The 17,347-nt window shown below is 52.7% G+C and overlaps 1 protein-coding gene across 3 annotated transcripts in view; it reads left to right on the forward strand.

Moving 5' to 3' along the window:
* The first annotated feature begins 4,065 nt into the window (after positions 1–4,065).
* CDC42BPA (CDC42 binding protein kinase alpha) overlaps positions 4,066–17,347 on the forward strand; it is a 152,404-nt gene continuing 139,122 nt past the window's right edge. The window contains exon 1 of one of the 3 annotated variants that reach the window (XM_069768389.1): positions 4,066–4,412. In XM_069768389.1, coding sequence (XP_069624490.1) covers positions 4,232–4,412 — 181 coding nt within the window. In that variant the 5' untranslated portion in view covers positions 4,066–4,231. The remainder of the gene's footprint in view (positions 4,413–17,347) is intronic. The other 2 variants (XM_069768390.1, XM_069768391.1) reach the window with 2 other exon arrangements.

A 17,347-nucleotide genomic window follows, 5' to 3' on the forward strand; every position in this document is an offset into this window, starting at 1 on the left:
TCTCTCCCGTGTCTCCTCTTTTTCTTCTGTCTCTCTCCCCTGTCTCCTCTCTGTCTCTCTCCCCTGTGTCTCCTCTCTCTTTTCTTCTCTCTCCCCTGTGTCTCCTCTCTTTTTCTTCTGTCTCTCTCCCCTGTGTCTCCTCTCTTTTTCTTCTGTCTCTCTCCCCTGTGTCTCCTCTCTCTTTTTTTTCTGTCTCTCTCCCCTGTGTCTCCTCTCTCTTTTTTTTTCTGTCTCTCTCCCCTGTGTCTCCTCTCTTTTTCTTCTGTCTCTCTCCCCTGTGTCTCCTCTCTTTTTCTTCTGTCTCTCTCCCGTGTCTCCTCTCTCTTTTTCTTCTGTCTCTCTCCCCTGTGTCTCCTCTCTTTTTCTTCTGTCTCTCTCCCCTGTGTCTCCTCTCTTTTTCTTCTGTCTCTCTCCCCTGTGTCTCCTCTCTGTCTCTCTCCCCTGTGTCTCCTCTGTCTCTCTCCCCTGTGTCTCCTCTCTTTTTCCTGTCTCTCTCCCCTGTGTCTCCTCTGTCTCTCTCCCCTGTGTCTCCTCTCTTTTTCCTCTGTCTCTCTCCCCTGTGTCTCCTCTCTGTCTCTCTCCCCTGTGTCTCCTCTCTTTTTCTTCTGTCTCTCTCCCGTGTCTCCTCTCTCTTTTTCTTCTCTCTCCCCTGTGTCTCCTCTCTTTTTCTTCTGTCTCTCTCCCCTGTCTCCTCTCTTTTTCTTCTGTCTCTCTCCCCTGTGTCTCCTCTCTGTCTCTCTCCCCTGTGTCTCCTCTGTCTCTCTCCCCTGTGTCTCCTCTCTTTTTCCTGTCTCTCTCCTCTGTGTCTCCTCTCCCCTGTGTCTCCTCTGTCTCTCTCCCCTGTGTCTCCTCTCTTTTTCTTCTGTCTCTCTCCCGTGTCTCCTCTCTCTTTTTCTTCTGTCTCTCTCCCCTGTGTCTCCTCTCTTTTTCTTCTGTCTCTCTCCCCTGTGTCTCCTCTGTCTCTCTCCCCTGTGTCTCCTCTCTGTCTCTCTCCCCTGTGTCTCCTCTCTGTCTCTCTCCCCTGTGTCTCCTCTCTTTTTCTTCTGTCTCTCTCCCCTGTGTCTCCTCTCTCTTTTTCTTCTGTCTCTCTCCCCTGTGTCTCCTCTCTTTTTCTTCTGTCTCTCTCCCCTGTGTCTCCTCTCTCTTTTTCCTCTGTCTCTCTCCCCTGTGTCTCCTCTCTCTTTTTCTTCTGTCTCTCTCCCCTGTGTCTCCTCTCTCTTTTTCTTCTGTCTCTCTCCCCTGTGTCTCCTCTCTTTTTCTTCTGTCTCTCTCCCCTGTGTCTCCTCTCTTTTTCTTCTGTCTCTCTCCCCTGTGTCTCCTCTCTTTTTCTTCTGTCTCTCTCCCCTGTGTCTCCTCTCTGTCTCTCTCCTCTGTGTCTCCTCTCTCTTTTTCTTCTGTCTCTCTCCCCTGTGTCTCCTCTCTGTCTCTCTCCCGTGTCTCCTCTGTCTCTCTCCCCTGTGTCTCCTCTCTTTTCTTCTCTCTCCCCTGTGTCTCCTCTCTTTTTCTTCTGTCTCTCTCCCCTGTGTCTCCTCTCTTTTTCTTCTGTCTCTCTCCCCTGTGTCTCCTCTCTGTCTCTCTCCCGTGTCTCCTCTTTTTCTTCTGTCTCTCTCCCGTCTCCTCTCTGTCTCTCTCCCCTGTGTCTCCTCTCTCTTTTCTTCTCTCTCCCCTGTGTCTCCTCTCTTTTTCTTCTGTCTCTCTCCCCTGTGTCTCCTCTCTTTTTCTTCTGTCTCTCTCCCCTGTGTTTCCTCTCTCTTTTTTTTCTGTCTCTCTCCCCTGTGTCTCCTCTCTCTTTTTTTTCTGTCTCTCTCCCCTGTGTCTCCTCTCTTTTTCTTCTGTCTCTCTCCCCTGTGTCTCCTCTCTTTTTCTTCTGTCTCTCTCCCGTGTCTCCTCTCTCTTTTTCTTCTGTCTCTCTCCCCTGTGTCTCCTCTCTTTTTCTTCTGTCTCTCTCCCCTGTGTCTCCTCTCTTTTTCTTCTGTCTCTCTCCCCTGTGTCTCCTCTCTGTCTCTCTCCCCTGTGTCTCCTCTGTCTCTCTCCCCTGTGTCTCCTCTCTGTCTCTCTCCTCTGTGTCTCCTCTCTCTTTTTCTTCTGTCTCTCTCCCCTGTGTCTCCTCTCTTTTTCTTCTGTCTCTCTCCCCTGTGTCTCCTCTCTGTCTCTCTCCCCTGTGTCTCCTCTCTTTTTCTTCTGTCTCTCTCCCCTGTGTCTCCTCTCTGTCGCTCTCCTCTGTGTCTCCTCTCTGTCTCTCTCCCCTGTGTCTCCTCTGTCTCTCTCCCCTGTGTCTCCTCTCTGTCTCTCTCCCCTGTGTCTCCTCTCTTTTTCTTCTGTCTCTCTCCCCTGTGTCTCCTCTCTGTCTCTCTCCCCTGTGTCTCCTCTCTTTTTCTTCTGTCTCTCTCCCCTGTGTCTCCTCTCTGTCGCTCTCCTCTGTGTCTCCTCTCTGTCTCTCTCCCCTGTGTCTCCTCTGTCTCTCTCCCCTGTGTCTCCTCTGTCTCTCTCCCCTGTGTCTCCTCTGTCTCTCTCCCCTGTGTCTCCTCTCTTTTTCTTCTGTCTCTCTCCCCTGTGTCTCCTCTCTTTTTCTTCTGTCTCTCTCCCCTGTGTCTCCTCTCTGTCTCTCTCCCCTGTGTCTCCTCTCTGTCTCTCTCCCCTGTGTCTCCTCTCTTTTTCTTCTGTCTCTCTCCCCTGTGTCTCCTCTCTGTCTCTCTCCCCTGTGTCTCCTCTGTCTCTCTCCCCTGTGTCTCCTCTCTTTTTCTTCTGTCTCTCTCCCCTGTGTCTCCTCTCTTTTTCTTCTGTCTCTCTCCCCTGTGTCTCCTCTCTTTTTCTTCTGTCTCTCTCCCCTGTGTCTCCTCTCTGTCTTTCTCCCCTGTGTCTCCTCTCTTTTTCTTCTGTCTCTCTCCCCTGTGTCTCCTCTCTGTCTCTCTCCCCTGTGTCTCCTCTCTTTTTCTTCTGTCTCTCTCCCCTGTGTCTCCTCTCTTTTTGTTCTGTCTCTCTCCCCTGTGTCTCCTCTCTTTTTCTTCTGTCTCTCTCCCCTGTGTCTCCTCTCTGTCTCTCTCCCCTGTGTCTCCTCTCTTTTTCTTCTGTCTCTCTCCCCTGTGTCTCCTCTCTTTTTCTTCTGTCTCTCTCCCCTGTGTCTCCTCTCTTTTTCTTCTGTCTCTCTCCCCTGTGTCTCCTCTCTGTCTCTCTCCCGTGTCTCCTCTCTTTTTCTTCTGTCTCTCTCCCCTGTGTCTCCTCTCTTTTTCTTCTGTCTCTCTCCCCTGTGTCTCCTCTGTCTCTCTCCCCTGTGTCTCCTCTCTGTCTCTCTCCCCTGTGTCTCCTCTCTGTCTCTCTCCCCTGTGTCTCCTCTCTGTCTCTCTCCCCTGTGTCTCCTCTCTGTCTCTCTCCCCTGTGTCTCCTCTGTCTCTCTCCCCTGTGTCTCCTCTCTGTCTCTCTCCCCTGTGTCTCCTCTCTGTCTCTCTCCCCTGTGTCTCCTCTCTGTCTCTCTCCCCTGTGTCTCCTCTCTGTCTCTCTCCCCTGTGTCTCCTCTCTGTCTCTCTCCCCTGTGTCTCCTCTCTGTCTCTCTCCCCTGTGTCTCCTCTCTTTTTCTTCTGTCTCTCTCCCCTGTGTCTCCTCTCTTTTTCTTCTGTCTCTCTCCCCTGTGTCTCCTCTCTTTTTCTTCTGTCTCTCTCCCCTGTGTCTCCTCTCTTTTTCTTCTGTCTCTCTCCCCTGTGTCTCCTCTCTTTTTCTTCTGTCTCTCTCCCCTGTGTCTCCTCTCTGTCTCTCTCCCCTGTGTCTCCTCTCTCTTTTTCTTCTGTCTCTCTCCCCTGTGTCTCCTCTCTGTCTCTCTCCCCTGTGTCTCCTCTGTCTCTCTCCCCTGTGTCTCTCTCCCCTGTGTCTCCTCTCTGTCTCTCTCCCCTGTGTCTCCTCTCTCTCTTTTTCTTCTCTCTTTTCCTTCTCTTTCTCCCTCCTCTCACTCTTGTCTCTCTCCCATCTGCCTGTCTCTCGGTCTCCCTCCTCTCTCGCCCTCCCGGCCTCCATCTTCCCGGCTCCCGTGTCTCCTCCTCCGTCTCCTCCTCCCCGGTCTCTCCTCCTCCTCCTCCTCGCCCCTCGGAGCCCGCAGGATCCTGTGTGTCCGCGGTCTCTCATCCTCTCTCTTCCCTCAGGACATGGCGGGCGGGGCCGGGCGGCGGCGGGTGAGCCGGCGGGCGGGTGCCGGGTGCGCTGCGCGGTGAGGAGCCCGGCGGGTGTGCCGAGGAGGCTGAAGATGTCGGGGGAGGTGCGGCTGCGGCGGCTGGAGCAGCTGCTGGTGTCCGGGCCGGGGCTGCGCGGCTCCGGGGGATGGATGAGTGTGGAGAGCCTGCTGGACGCGCTGCTCTGCCTGTACGACGAGTGCTGCGGCTCTCCGCTGCGCCGCGACAAGAACATCAGCGACTACATCGACTGGGGTGAGTCACCCGGATCCGGGTCACCTGTCTCCTCTGTGCGGGTCCTAGGGGGCGCGGGTCCTAGGGGGCGCTGCTCCGGGAGTGGGGGCTGCTGCGGGGGTCGGAGCTGTGCCGGCCGGTCAGTGAGCATCACTGTGCCCGGGGGCATTGTCGCCAGTGTGTGTGCCCTCTGTGCCCACGGGGTCATTCTGCTCCTCTGTGATCTCTGATGTGGACTCATTCATCTCTTACCGGGAGGGGGTCACCAGCAGGTTTGGGGGACAGTGACCTCTGTTGGGGGTGGGGGGGTCACAGCTTTTCTAGGGTCACCACCGGCCTCCCCCCACCCGTGGTCACTGCAGCAGATGTGGCGGCTGTGATGACTCTGGGCTCCTTCTGTGGATTCATGTGAAGGCCGCAGTGGGCTCATGCCCCGGGTGCAGTGGGCGCTTGCCCCGGGTGCAGTGGGCTCATGCCCCGGGTGCAGTGGGCTCATGCCCCGGGTGCAGTGGGCTCATGCCCCGGGTGCAGTGGGCTCATGCCCCGGGTGCAGTGGGCTCATGCCCCGGGTGCAGTGGGCGCTTGCCCCGGGTGCAGTGGGCGCATGCCCCGGCATCGATGCCCGCAGCAATAGTGATGTGACATCTGTTCTGTGATTTGCTTCTTTCTCTTTCCTCCTTTCTCTTTTTCCTTTCTATCTGTTCTCTCAGTTTTCCTCTTCCATCCTTTCTATCCGTCCATCTATCTTCCTCCTTCCTTTCTTCTTTCAGTTTCCTTTTACTCTTCTGCTTCACCGACTTTTCTCTCCTTTCTTTCTTCATCAATTAAATTGTCACTTCCTACATACTTTCCTTTTTTGTTCTGTCCTTCTTCATTTTCCATCCTACTTTCTTTCCTTACATTTTTCTTCCACTCTTGCTCATTTTAATTGTCTTTTTTTCCAATTTAACTTTCCTTCCTTTTCTTTCTTTCCTTCATCTATCTCTCTTCCTTCCTATGTGCTGTTTTTGTTCCTCTTTTTCATTCTTTTTCTGACATTCCATCTTTACACTTTTTTTCCTTCCACCCATCTTTTTTCAACCTTTTGTTCCTTTGTACAGTATGTTCTTTCTTCCTCATCCATCCTTTCTTTATATCCATCTTTATTCCTTCTTCCTCTTTTTTTCTCCCTTGCTATTTGTTCTTTCTTCCATCCTTTGTCTTTCAATCTTCCCCAACTTTCACCCAACTTGATTCCCTCTCTTCCTTCCTTTCCTCGCTCTCTTCCTTCCTTTCCTCGCTCTCTTCCTTCCTTTCCTCGCTCTCTTCCTTCCTTTCCTCGCTCTCTTCCTTCCTTTCCTCGCTCTCTTCCTTCCTTTCCTCGCTCTCTTCCTTCCTTTCCTCGCTCTCTTCCTTCCTTTCCTCGCTCTCTTCCTCCCCTTCCGCTCACCCTCTTCCTCATCCACCTGCTTTTTCTGGCCGTTGGTGCGTCGTCCTTTTTGGTGGTCTGTTGGAGGAGATCTCGGTCTCCGCTCTCACGTCGTGGGTTTACAGAGCAGCAATGTAGGATTTTTCACGTTTAATATCTGACATGCAGAAATGGACTCTTCTGGAAAATTCTTGTAGTTTCTTTCGATCGGATAACATGGGATTTGTTGTGTATATTTTAAAGGAGAACTCCATCAAACAGGAAAAAATACTGTGAGAGTGCTTGACCTCATCCTCTTGTGTCTAGGTGACAACCAGTATCGCCACTTCCATAGCTAGGACTTCCTTCCCCGCTCTTCCTTCCTCCCCTCCCCTTCCGCTTGCCCTCTTCCTCCCCTCCCCTTCCGCTCGCCCTCTTCCTCCCCTCCCCTTCCGCTCGCCCTCTTCCTCCCCTCCCCTTCCGCTCGCCCTCTTCCTCCCCTCCCCTTCCGCTCGCCCTCTTCCTCCCCTCCCCTTCCGCTCGCCCTCTTCCTCCCCTCCCCTTCCGCTCGCCCTCTTCCTCCCCTCCCCTTCCGCTCGCCCTCTTCCTCCCCTCCCCTTCCGCTCGCCCTCTTCCTCCCCTCCCCCTCTCCTCCCCTCCCCCTCTCCTCCCCTCCCCTCCCCTCCCCTCCCCTCCCCTCCCCTCCCCTCCCCTCCCCTTCCGCTCGCCCTCTTCCTCCCCTCCCGCTCGCCCTCTTTCTCCCCTTCCTCTTCCTCACCTTCCGCCTGCCCTCTTCCTCACCTATGAATCTGTAGTAAACTGGGTGACTACCATGACGGCGGCCATATTGTCTGTCAAATTCTTTTCCCTAAAATTGACAGTAGAAATTGTGTGAATTTTTGGGCTAAGATCTACAAGGCAGATTGTTTATTAGTGGCGTTGCCCTTTAATTAACCCTTCAGTGTTGTTGCCTGGATCATCAGCTGTATATTTCACTATCTGCTCCTTACTTGGGGGCTGGGGATGATGTCATTGCGGGGGTCCGACCATCAGCGGCATATAGATCTGTGCACATGAGGAAACCCCCGAGCTATGAAGATAGACAGTTGTATGGGGGGCGATGGAGAGATGGATACATAACAGATAGTAAAGGATGGCTCTGGTGACTGCCAGTATCGCCCCAGGGTGGAGTACGGGACCCTCGGCCTTTCTGGCCATGCTGGGGGCCGCACTGACTACATAATGACGAGCTGCGGCAGTAATTGGCATTATCGGCACCAGCAGATGTTCCACTTATGTCGTGTCACCGAAGGACACAGCGGACGGGCTATCCCCGGTATTCGGCGCCAGGACTTTACAGCTGGTTACAGCCGATACCGGACCCCTCCACCCACTGCCTCTGACAGCACCTGTAATCCGGCATACAGGAATTCTGGATTATCAAATTTTTTTTTTTTTTCTATAATCCAGAACATTTGATAGTGTGACACCTATCCACAATCCTGGTGATGCCGGGGTGAAGAACAGTTGTGTGTATGTCATGTGATACACATCGAGAAGCCATAACAATAAAACCACTGGCAGTGATGGAAGGACACTGATTACTGGTGGAGGTGAGATATCGGCGGATGCCGGGCCATCCAGTTCTGTAGTGATGGACTGGAAGCATAACAAATGGTTCCAGTATACAGCGGCTCTTGTGGGGTGTTCCCGGTATACAGCGGCTCTTGTGGGGTGTTCCCGGTATATGGCGGCTGTTTTGGTGGTGTTCCCGGTATACAGCGGCTCTTGTGGGGTGTTCCCGGTATTCGGCGGCTCTTGTGGGGTGTTCCCGGTATACTGCGGCTCTTTTGGTGCTGTTCCCGGTATAAGGCAGCTGTTCTGGTGGTGTTCCCGGTATACGGCGGCTCTCTTGGTGGTGTTCCCGGTATACGGCTGCTCTTGTGGGGTCTTCCCGGTATACGGCGGCTGTTTTGGTGGTGGTCCCGGTATACGGCGGCTGTTTTGGTGGTGTTCCCGGTATACGGTGGCTCTCTTGGAGGTGTTCCTGGTATACGGCGGCTGTTTTGGTGGTGTTCCCGGTATACGGCGGCTGTTTTGGTGGTGGTCCCGGTATACGGCGGCTGTTTTGGTGGTGTTCCCGGTATACGGTGGCTCTCTTGGAGGTGTTCCCGGTATACGGCGGCTGTTTTGGTGGTGTTCCCGGTATACGGCGGCTGTTTTGGTGGTGTTCCCGGTATACCGCAGCTGTTTTGGTTGTGTTCCCGGTATACGGCGGCTGTTTTGGTGGTGTTTCCGGTATACGGCGGCTGTTTTGGTGGTGTTCCCGGTATACGGCGGCTGTTTTGGTGGTGTTCCCATTATACGGCGGCTCTCTTGGTGGTGTTCCCATTATACGGCGGCTGTTTGGTGGTGTTCCCGGTATACGGCGGCTGTTTTGGTGGTGTTCCCGGTATATGGCGGCTGTTTTGGTGGTGTTCCCGGTATACCGCGGCTGTTTTGGTGGTGTTCCCGGTATACGGCGGCTGTTTTGGTGGTGTTCCCGGTATACGGCGGCTGTTTTGGTGGTCTTTTCGGTATACCGCAGCTGTTTTGGTGGTCTTCCCGGTATACCGGAGCTGTTTTGGTGGTCTTCCCGGTATACCGCTGCTGTTTTGGTGGTCTTCCCGGTATACCGCGGCTGTTTTGGTGGTGTTCCTTATATACATATGTATTTGTGGGGTGCTCCCGGTATTTGACGGGTCTTCTGTGGTGTTTTCGGTACACTGCGGGTCTTGTGAGGGGTTCTTGACGTACAGTGGTTAAAACCCCTCAGCATATCGGTGACAGAATATGGCCGATGTATGTGGGTAGCCTGATGCTCTCCTAGTGCACGGCCACGCCCCCAGTGCACGGCCACGCCCCCAGTGCACTTCCAGGCTAATTTGCATGCTTCTTCAGAGCGTGATCTCTCTGCACCGGCTCCTCGGATCATAAGAGCGATATCTTGTTTATTGCTGCATTAGCCCCTGGTGGCCGTCCTGCTGGTATCGGTGGTGTAATCCTCCTGACGGGTTATTATTAATGGATCTGATTCCACAGGACGCAGAGATCTCGTGGAGTACAGATCCCGATGGGTCAGAGAGGGGGAGCAGCGCAGTATTGGGTGGTCTTACTGCTATGGCTGGTGGATGCGGGCCTCCATAAGATCCCTTTGGGCAATGTTTCTCTGTGCCCGGTGTAAACTCTATGCTTGTGCCCGCCGTCAGCGCTCGTACTGGGCACACAGCGGCTTGTGTAGTGCCGGATCCCTCTCTAATGTTCCAGATCCCATAGTCCCGGTGGTGACACTGGCTGGATGTATGGTCGGCTCCTCTGTTCACCACATAACACTGTGTTGCATTACTTTATCACCCAGCTTTCCTAGGTTCCTGAAAAGTCAGCTGGACTAGTTTTGTAGTAGTAGCGGGGACCCACATATTCCGGATGAATCTTTTCTTTGAGCCATTTAGATCTCTGATCGGGGAATGTCTTTAATGTACCTGCTGTCTCACCCAAGACTTCTGTTACCCTCCCCTCACGCTTTATACTGCAGCTCTGCTTTTCAAGCTGGCTCCTGTGTATAAGCACACGCTAATCAGGAGGTCTGTGCAGCCGCTTGTATGTGGATGTCGCACCCGACCACCGCCGTGGCTACTTGTACTGTATGTGGATGACGCTCCTGACCACTGCCGTGGCTACTTGTATGTGGATGTCGCACCCGACCACCGCCGTGGCTACTTGTACTGTATGTGGATGACGCTCCTGACCACTGCCGTGGCTACTTGTATGTGGATGTCGCACCCGACCACCGCCGTGGCTACTTGTACTGTATGTGGATGACGCTCCTGACCACTGCTGTGGCTACTTGTATGTGGATGACGCTCCCGACCACCGCCGTGGCTACTTGTATGGATGACGCTCCCGACCACCGCCGTGGCTACTTGTATGAATGACGCTCCTGACCACCGCCGTGGCTGCTTGTATGTAGATGACGCTCCCGACCACCGCCGTGGCTGCTTGTACTGTATGTGGATGACGCTCCTGACCACCGCCATGGCTGCTTGTATGTGGATGACACTCCCGACCACTGCCGTGGATACTTGTATGTGGATGACACTCCCGGCCACCTCAGTGGCTACTTGTATGAATGACGCTCCTGACCACCGCCGTGGCTGCTTGTATGTGGATGACGCTCCCGACCACCGCCGTGGCTGCTTGTATGTGGATGATACTCCCGACCACCGACATGGCTGCTTGTATGTGGATGACGCTCCCGACCACTGCCGTGGCTACTTGTATGAATGACGCTCCTGACCACTGCTGTGGCTACTTGTATGTGGATGACGCTCCCGACCACCGCCATGGCTGCTTGTATGTGGATGACGCTCCCGACCACCGCCGTGGCTACTTGTATGGATGACGCTCCCGACGACCGCTGTGGCTACTTGTATGAATGACGCGCCTGACCACCGCCGTGGCTACTTGTATGTGGATGACGCTCCCGACCACCGCCGTGGCTACTTGGCTCACGGCTATTGGCTGCCACAAATGGTGGCGAAGTTTTGGGGTTGTGGCCCCAGCGGCACCATGTGGTCTCCCCCCTATAGTCTGTGATCACAGGGGGCCGGTAGCCGCTTCTGTGCTCTGTGTGGGCTTCATGTGGACACAGAATTCGAGGATTTTTCTGTAAATAAATTGTGGAAAATCACAATGTAAGACGCGGCATTGTTTTTCACATAACAAAAGCTATGTGTGAACAAGCCTTGAAGGTGTCTCGCCTTTTTCAAGATCTCTGCTTGCGGCTTGTGAATAAAAATTTCGTTATTTACATTCACAGGCAAAAAAAAATGTAATCCTTTTCCAACCTAGCGGATCCTGGATATGTCAGTCACACAGATGATCCCTCTGTCTGTTTGCTACAATGTATCAGTCTGGAGTTCTGCCTGTTTACTGCTGGATACAATTGTATCCATGAGTGTTGGGTCTATACAGATTTCCTGGTTTGGTTGTATGCAGGAATTCTTCCATTTTCTGCCAGCAAGCAGAGATGTTGCAAATGCTGAACTGATGCACCGTGTATTTTTTGTCTGAGCGAGGTGACAGCTGCCTGGCGTCAGTGCTATTACAGCTGACGGGGCCACACACAGACCATCCTCCATATTCCATACTCCTAATTTGTATTAATCCTCAACAAGGTGGGATTTCTGCAGTTTCTGCTTGCGGTCAGTGAATGTGAATAATCCCGGGACCCCACTTCTTTCCAGATAAGAAATTCTCTAAAAAGCATGGACGAGCGACAATGCTTTGGGATTATATTTCTCATGATTTCAAGATCTCTGCTTGCTGACAGTGAACTAGAACATAATTGTTCCTATCCAGAGGTAAGATCTAGTAACTCCTCCGCTGAGAGATGTTGGGATTGTGCAGATGTCTTGGTGAAGGCTGAAAAATATAAAGTCACCAGGAAACCGTGAAGGTGATTTGTTTTTTTTTTTATTAGCGATCAGCAAAGGCCCAACACAATATGGATATACTGGGAAGGATAGTCATACTGGCTGTACTGGGAAGCAGGACTAGGGGCGGCACATGACCCGTGGTGATGATGGTGATTCTCTGTGACCTGCGCTTTTAGGGTATGTGCACACATTCAGGTTTTTTCGCGTTTTTTTTTTTTTGCGATAAAACCGCATTAGAAACTGTAGACATATGAATCCTATCATTTAGAATGCATTCTGCAATTTTTGTGCACATGATGCGTTTTTTTTCCGCGAAAAAAAAACGCATCGCAGTAAAATAAGCAGCATGTTCATTAATTTTGCGTTTTTTTTTTTGCGTTTTTCCCGCTATTCTATGCATTTGGAAAAAAACTCAAGAAAAAAACGCATCAAAAACGTGCTAAAAACGCATGCGGATTTCTGGCAGAAATGTCAGGTTTTTGTCAGGAAAATTTCTGCCAGAAATCCTAACGTGTGCACATAGCCTTACTATAATGGCCCAAGTTCATTATAAATGGATCTTAGTATTGGTAATAAAGGGGAAAAATGATGCTGGGGGTTGTAGTGATTGGCAGCGCTGCGGGGAATGGACCAGTGTCCAGCTGAGCTCTGCCAGGCCTCTGAATCTGCACTGTCAACAGCTTGTAGCGGGGGAGGGGAGGAGAGCGCATGAAGGCACAAACCTCAGTGTTTAACCTCTCTGCCGCCTGACGAGGTCATGAGAGCCCAGTGCCAGGCTGACCCCACCGAGCTGCATGGATCAGGGTCCAGTGCTGTCACATGTAATGTTCTGTAGCAGGTGAGGGCAGAACACCTGGCAGCAAAGCGTAGGTTCTGGCCAATACTAATAACCAGGGCACCGTCGCCCCTGCCCCCCTAACCGCCAGGGCACCGTCGCCCTGCCCCGCTAACCGCCAGGGCACCGTCGCCCTGCCCCGCTAACCGCCAGGGCACCGTCGCCCTGCCCCCCCCCTAACCACCAGGGCACCGTCGCCCTGCCCCGCTAACCGCCAGGGCACCGTCGCCCTGCCCCCCCCCCCTAACCACCAGGGCACCGTCGCCCTGCCCCGCTAACCGCCAGGGCACCGTCGCCCTGCCCCCCCCCCCCTAACCGCCAGGGCACCGTCGCCCTGCCCCCCTAACCGCCAGGGCACTGTTGCCCTGCCCCCCTAACCTCCAGGGCACCGTCGCCCTGCCCCCCTAACCTCCAGGGCACCGTCGCCCTGCCCCCCTAACCTCCAGGGCACCGTCGCCCTGCCCCCCCTAACCGCCAGGGCACCGTCGCCCTGCCCCCCCCAACCGCCAGGGCACCATTGCCCTGCCCCCCTAACCGCCAGGGCACCATTGCCCTGCCCCCCTAACCGCCAGGGCACCGTCGCCCTGCCCCCCTAACCTCCAGGGCACCGTCGCCCTGCCCCCCTAACCTCCAGGGCACCGTCGCCCTGCCCCCCTAACCTCCAGGGCACCGTCGCCCTGCCCCCCTAACCGCCAGGGCACCGTCGCCCTGCCCCCCCCAACCGCCAGGGCACCGTTGCCCTGCCCCCCTAACCGCCAGGGCACCGTTGCCCTGCCCCCCTAACCTCCAGGGCACCGTCGCCCTGCCCCCCTAACCTCCAGGGCACCGTCGCCCTGCCCCCCTAACCTCCAGGGCACCGTCGCCCTGCCCCCCTAACCTCCAGGGCACCGTCGCCCTGCCCCCCTACCCTCCAGGGCACCGTCGCCCTGCCCCCCCTAACCGCCAGGGCACCGTCGCCCTGCCCCTATAAATGCTTTCACCCTCATATACGCCGTCGCCCTGCTATATGTGCCCAGTGTGTTCGCATGTTGGCGTCTCTGTTTCCATCTGTCACGCCCGTTACTTTTGTGCCTCTGCGGGTCACTGCCTCCTTGTAAAATTAGTCTCCGGATGCACAAACAAAGGAAACCTAAGAGCAGGTGGACCCCGACATCTTGTGACTCTGGCTGTAAACTAGTGACTACACTCAGATCCCTGATGGGGTCATTGGCGTGTTGGGCTTGATGCCCCCCAGTGGTCACAGACATTACCCCTCTGTACCGGCTGCAGATGACTCCGGGCAGGGTTCTCCCCACCGTGCTGACACTGCAGATTAATAATTCAGCAGCACTTACATTATATATGTGCACAGTGTAGGTGTATATATAGAGAATGGCGCCAAACCATCCGCCCACAAGATGCCAGTTAACCTCTTCATCTCCTGATGCCTTTGGCCTTAAGTCACCAACATATTCCATAGTGGGGTACAGATGATGATGATGATGTCTCTTAAAGGGATGGTACAGTTTGGCCACTCTCAATGTAAACGAGAAGAGACCTCCAGTGACTAGTTTACATTGGGGGGTCCCTGCTGTTGAGACGCCCCCAATCACATACTCTAATAGGAGTGCCATAATGGCGTTGTTCGTGATGGCGTGGTCCTTTGTTTTTTTTTTTTTTGGTGACTGTTACAAGTCACCAGCTACCGGGCATGTCAGTGACAGGAACTGCGCAGTTTGTTCCCTCTGGTGATAAAGCGCTGGCCGGCCGGCTGGGCTCCATTGTGCACGGCCATGGTCTGCTCGCTGGTGATAAGTTCTGCTCACAGGCTCCAGGGCAAACAGACAGAGAGCCGTGTTATTATGTCGCTGGCAGAACGTGCCAAGGCTTTGTTTCCACCTCCTGTTTTCTCTGTCTTCCTCCTCGCACCTCTCCCAGCACCGCCAAAAATATTGTTATTGTGGAGGAAATGCAGCCGAGGATTTTTATGGGGGTGTTTGTCACTCGTCAGGGGGCACCAATTATAGGCACCTGATCAACAAGTACGGTTATATCCGGCTTGATGGGAGTTGTAGTTAAACAACACCTGGGAGAGCCGCTAACCGCTGCGCCATGATGTACTATTATCTATTATGCTGTCTGCGCGGGGTGGCCGGGAGCGGCGGAGGCCCCGTCTGCGCGGGGTGGCCGGGAGCGGCGGAGGCCCCGTCTGCGCGGGGTGGCCGGGAGCGGCGGAGGCCCCGTCTGCGCGGGGTGGCCGGGAGCGGCGGAGGCCCCGTCTGCGCGGGGTGGCCGGGAGCGGCGGAGGCCCCGTCTGCGCGGGGTGGCCGGGAGCGGCGGAGGCCCCATCTGCGCGGGGTGGCCGGGAGCGGCGGAGGCCCCGTCTGCGCGGGGTGGCCGGGAGCGGCGGAGGCCCCGTCTGCGCGGGGTGGCCGGGAGCGGCGGAGGCCCCGTCTGCGCGGGGTGGCCGGCAGCGGCGGAGGCCTCCTACTAAGTGGATAGCTCCGATCGCTGCTGTTTAACCCCTTAAATGACACTACCACTCTTGCACAAGGAGCCAAAAAAAAAAGCTTGAATTTTTTTTATTTTTTTTAAACTCTTACCTGTGTTAAAAAGTCTAAAACTTTGAATCCCCCCCGCGTTTCCCCCATGTAGAAAATAGTAAACATATTCTGTATCGCCGTGTCCATATTAATCTGGCAATATTAAAATGATAGAAAACAGGTCGTTTTTACTGCATATGATGACAAATCGCCCGGTCTTTAAGGGGTTAACTAACATCTAGTACTTCTCACAGCTGCGATTTGTTACACTGCATCAGTCAGGAGTCCGCTGTAAGGAATTCTCAGCTGTGAGAAGGTTTTTCGGGTGTCAGGATGTTTCCATATGCTGACAGCAAGCAGTGTAAGGGTGAAGAAGTGTTTGTTTTTCTTTCCAGACTAAATTAAACCAAGACGCACTGATGTCTAAGGCTGCGGTCACACTAGCAGTATTTGGTCAGTATTTTACATCAGTATTTGTAGCCAAAACCAGGAGTGGGTGATAAATGCAGAAGTGGTGCATATGTTTCTATTATACTTTTCCTCTAATTGTTCCACTCCTGGTTTTGGCTACAAATACTGATGTAAAATACTGACCAAATACTGCTAGTGTGACCGCAGCCTAAGGCGATAGATGCAGTCCTGTCTCCATTAGCTGCCTGTATACGGTGTTGGCTGCCATTTTGTAGGTGGAGCCAAGAATTATGATCGCGGATGGAGGAAATGATGCTGATGAAAAAACTACCCATAGCAACCAATCCCAGCGCAGCTTTCATTTCTTCTTCTGCTCTGGAGCAATGACAGATCTGCACTGACTGGTTGCTGTCTTTGCCCATAGCAACCAATTACAGCACAACTTTCATTTTCTATTCTACTTTTGAACATTTAAAGCTGCATTGTGATTGGTTGCTTTCTTTGTTGCCCACAGCAACCAATCACAGCACAACTTTAATGTCCTATTTAGCTCTTGAGCAATGAAAGCTGCGCTGTGATTGGGCACCGTAGACTGCTGTGTTTGGCATATCATGGGGGCATTTCCTGCATTTCTAATAGGGGCAGAATGAGACCCTAATATTGGGGATGTCTTCCCTCTCCGGCCATTGTTGCTGCCCCCTGTAGTCACCGCTCTATTTCCTGTTATTACTCTCCTTGCCGCTTCTATTAGAGGAAGTTTGCTCTGAATTCAGGAATCAGGTTTCTGCCCACGAGATGAGAATTACACAAGATTAACCCGGAGCGTGCGGCTGCTCATTGGTCGGCTCCCTGGGAAAAGTCCGGAGCGGCGTCACATGGAGCGAGCACAACAAATGGCCGATTACTGCCGGTCGCACCGCCGCTGCTCTCGCCACTTCAGGACATTTCTAACATTTTTTTTTCCCAGTTTAGAACAAAAAATGTCACTATTTTTCCTCCACGTTGCTCTCACACCTAAACTATGTGCACACGTTGCGGATTAGGCTTAGGAATTTCTGGTGCGGATTCTGCCTCTCCTGGCAGAAAAAGCACCTGTGGATTTGTCGCGTTTTTTGTGCGGTTCCGCAGCATTTTTTTGTGCGTTTTTGCTGCGGTTTTCTTGCGGATTTGCTGCGTTTTTTACCCCTGCGGTTTTCTATAATGGAATGGGTACAAAAACGCTGCAGATTCGCAAAAAAGAAGTGACATGCTCCTTCTTTTAAACCGCAGCGTTTCCGCAGTGGATTTTCCGCAACGTGTGCACAGCATTTTTTTTTTCTCATTGATTTACATTGTACTGTAAATCAATTGCGGATCTGCAGCGCTCCTGCACCTCAAAAAACGCTGCGGATCTGCAGAGAATCCGCAACGTCTGCACATAGCCTCAGACTCATTTTGTCCTTCCTTTACCCTTCTCTTTCTCATTTCTCATTTTCTTTCATCTTTCTCTTCTCTATCTTTCTCGGGTAGGGGGGGGTCGTTCTTTTTTTCTTCTTCCTTTTTGCTTTTCTTTCTTTTTTGTTTTCTTTCCATCTCTCTCTTTCTATCTTTCTTTTCTTTCCATCTTTTCTTTCAATCTCTCTTTCCATCCTTCTTTTCTTTCCATCCTTCTTTTCTTTCCATCCTTCTTTTCTTTCCATCCTTCTTTTCTTTCCATCGCTCTCGCTTTCCATCGCTCTCGCTTTCCATCGCTCTCGCTTTCCATCGCTCTCGCTTTCCATCGCTCTCGCTTTCCATCGCTCTCGCTTTCCATCGCTCTCGCTTTCCATCGCTCTCGCTTTCCATCGCTCTCGCTTTCCATCGCTCTCGCTTTCCATCGCTCTCGCTTTCCATCGCTCTCGCTTTCCATCGCTCTCGCTTTCCATCTTTCTTTCTTTCTTTTCTCTCTTTTTCTTTCCATATCTTTCTTTCTTTTCATCTTTCTTTCCATATCTTTCTTTCTTTTCATCTTTCTTTCCATCTCTTTTTCTTTTCATCTTTCTTTCCATCTATCTCTTTCTTTTCATCTTTCTTTCCATCTATCTCTTTCTTTTCATCTTTCTTTCCATCTATCTCTTTCTTTTCATCTTTCTTTCCATCTATCTCTTTCTTTTCATCTTTCTTTCCATCTATCTCTTTCTTTTCATCTTTCTTTCCATCTATCTCTTTCTTTCCGTATCTTTCACTCCTATTTGTAATTTCTTTCTTCCATTCTTATTCTCTCTTCTATCTTTCTTCATGCTCTCCTCTTACTCCATTTTGTCTCTCCCACTCCTTCTTTCCTTTCTCCTCTTTTCGCTTTTATC

The sequence above is a fragment of the Ranitomeya imitator genome, chromosome 5 (assembly GCF_032444005.1).
Source record: "Ranitomeya imitator isolate aRanImi1 chromosome 5, aRanImi1.pri, whole genome shotgun sequence".
NCBI classification, from domain to species: domain Eukaryota; kingdom Metazoa; phylum Chordata; class Amphibia; order Anura; family Dendrobatidae; genus Ranitomeya; species Ranitomeya imitator.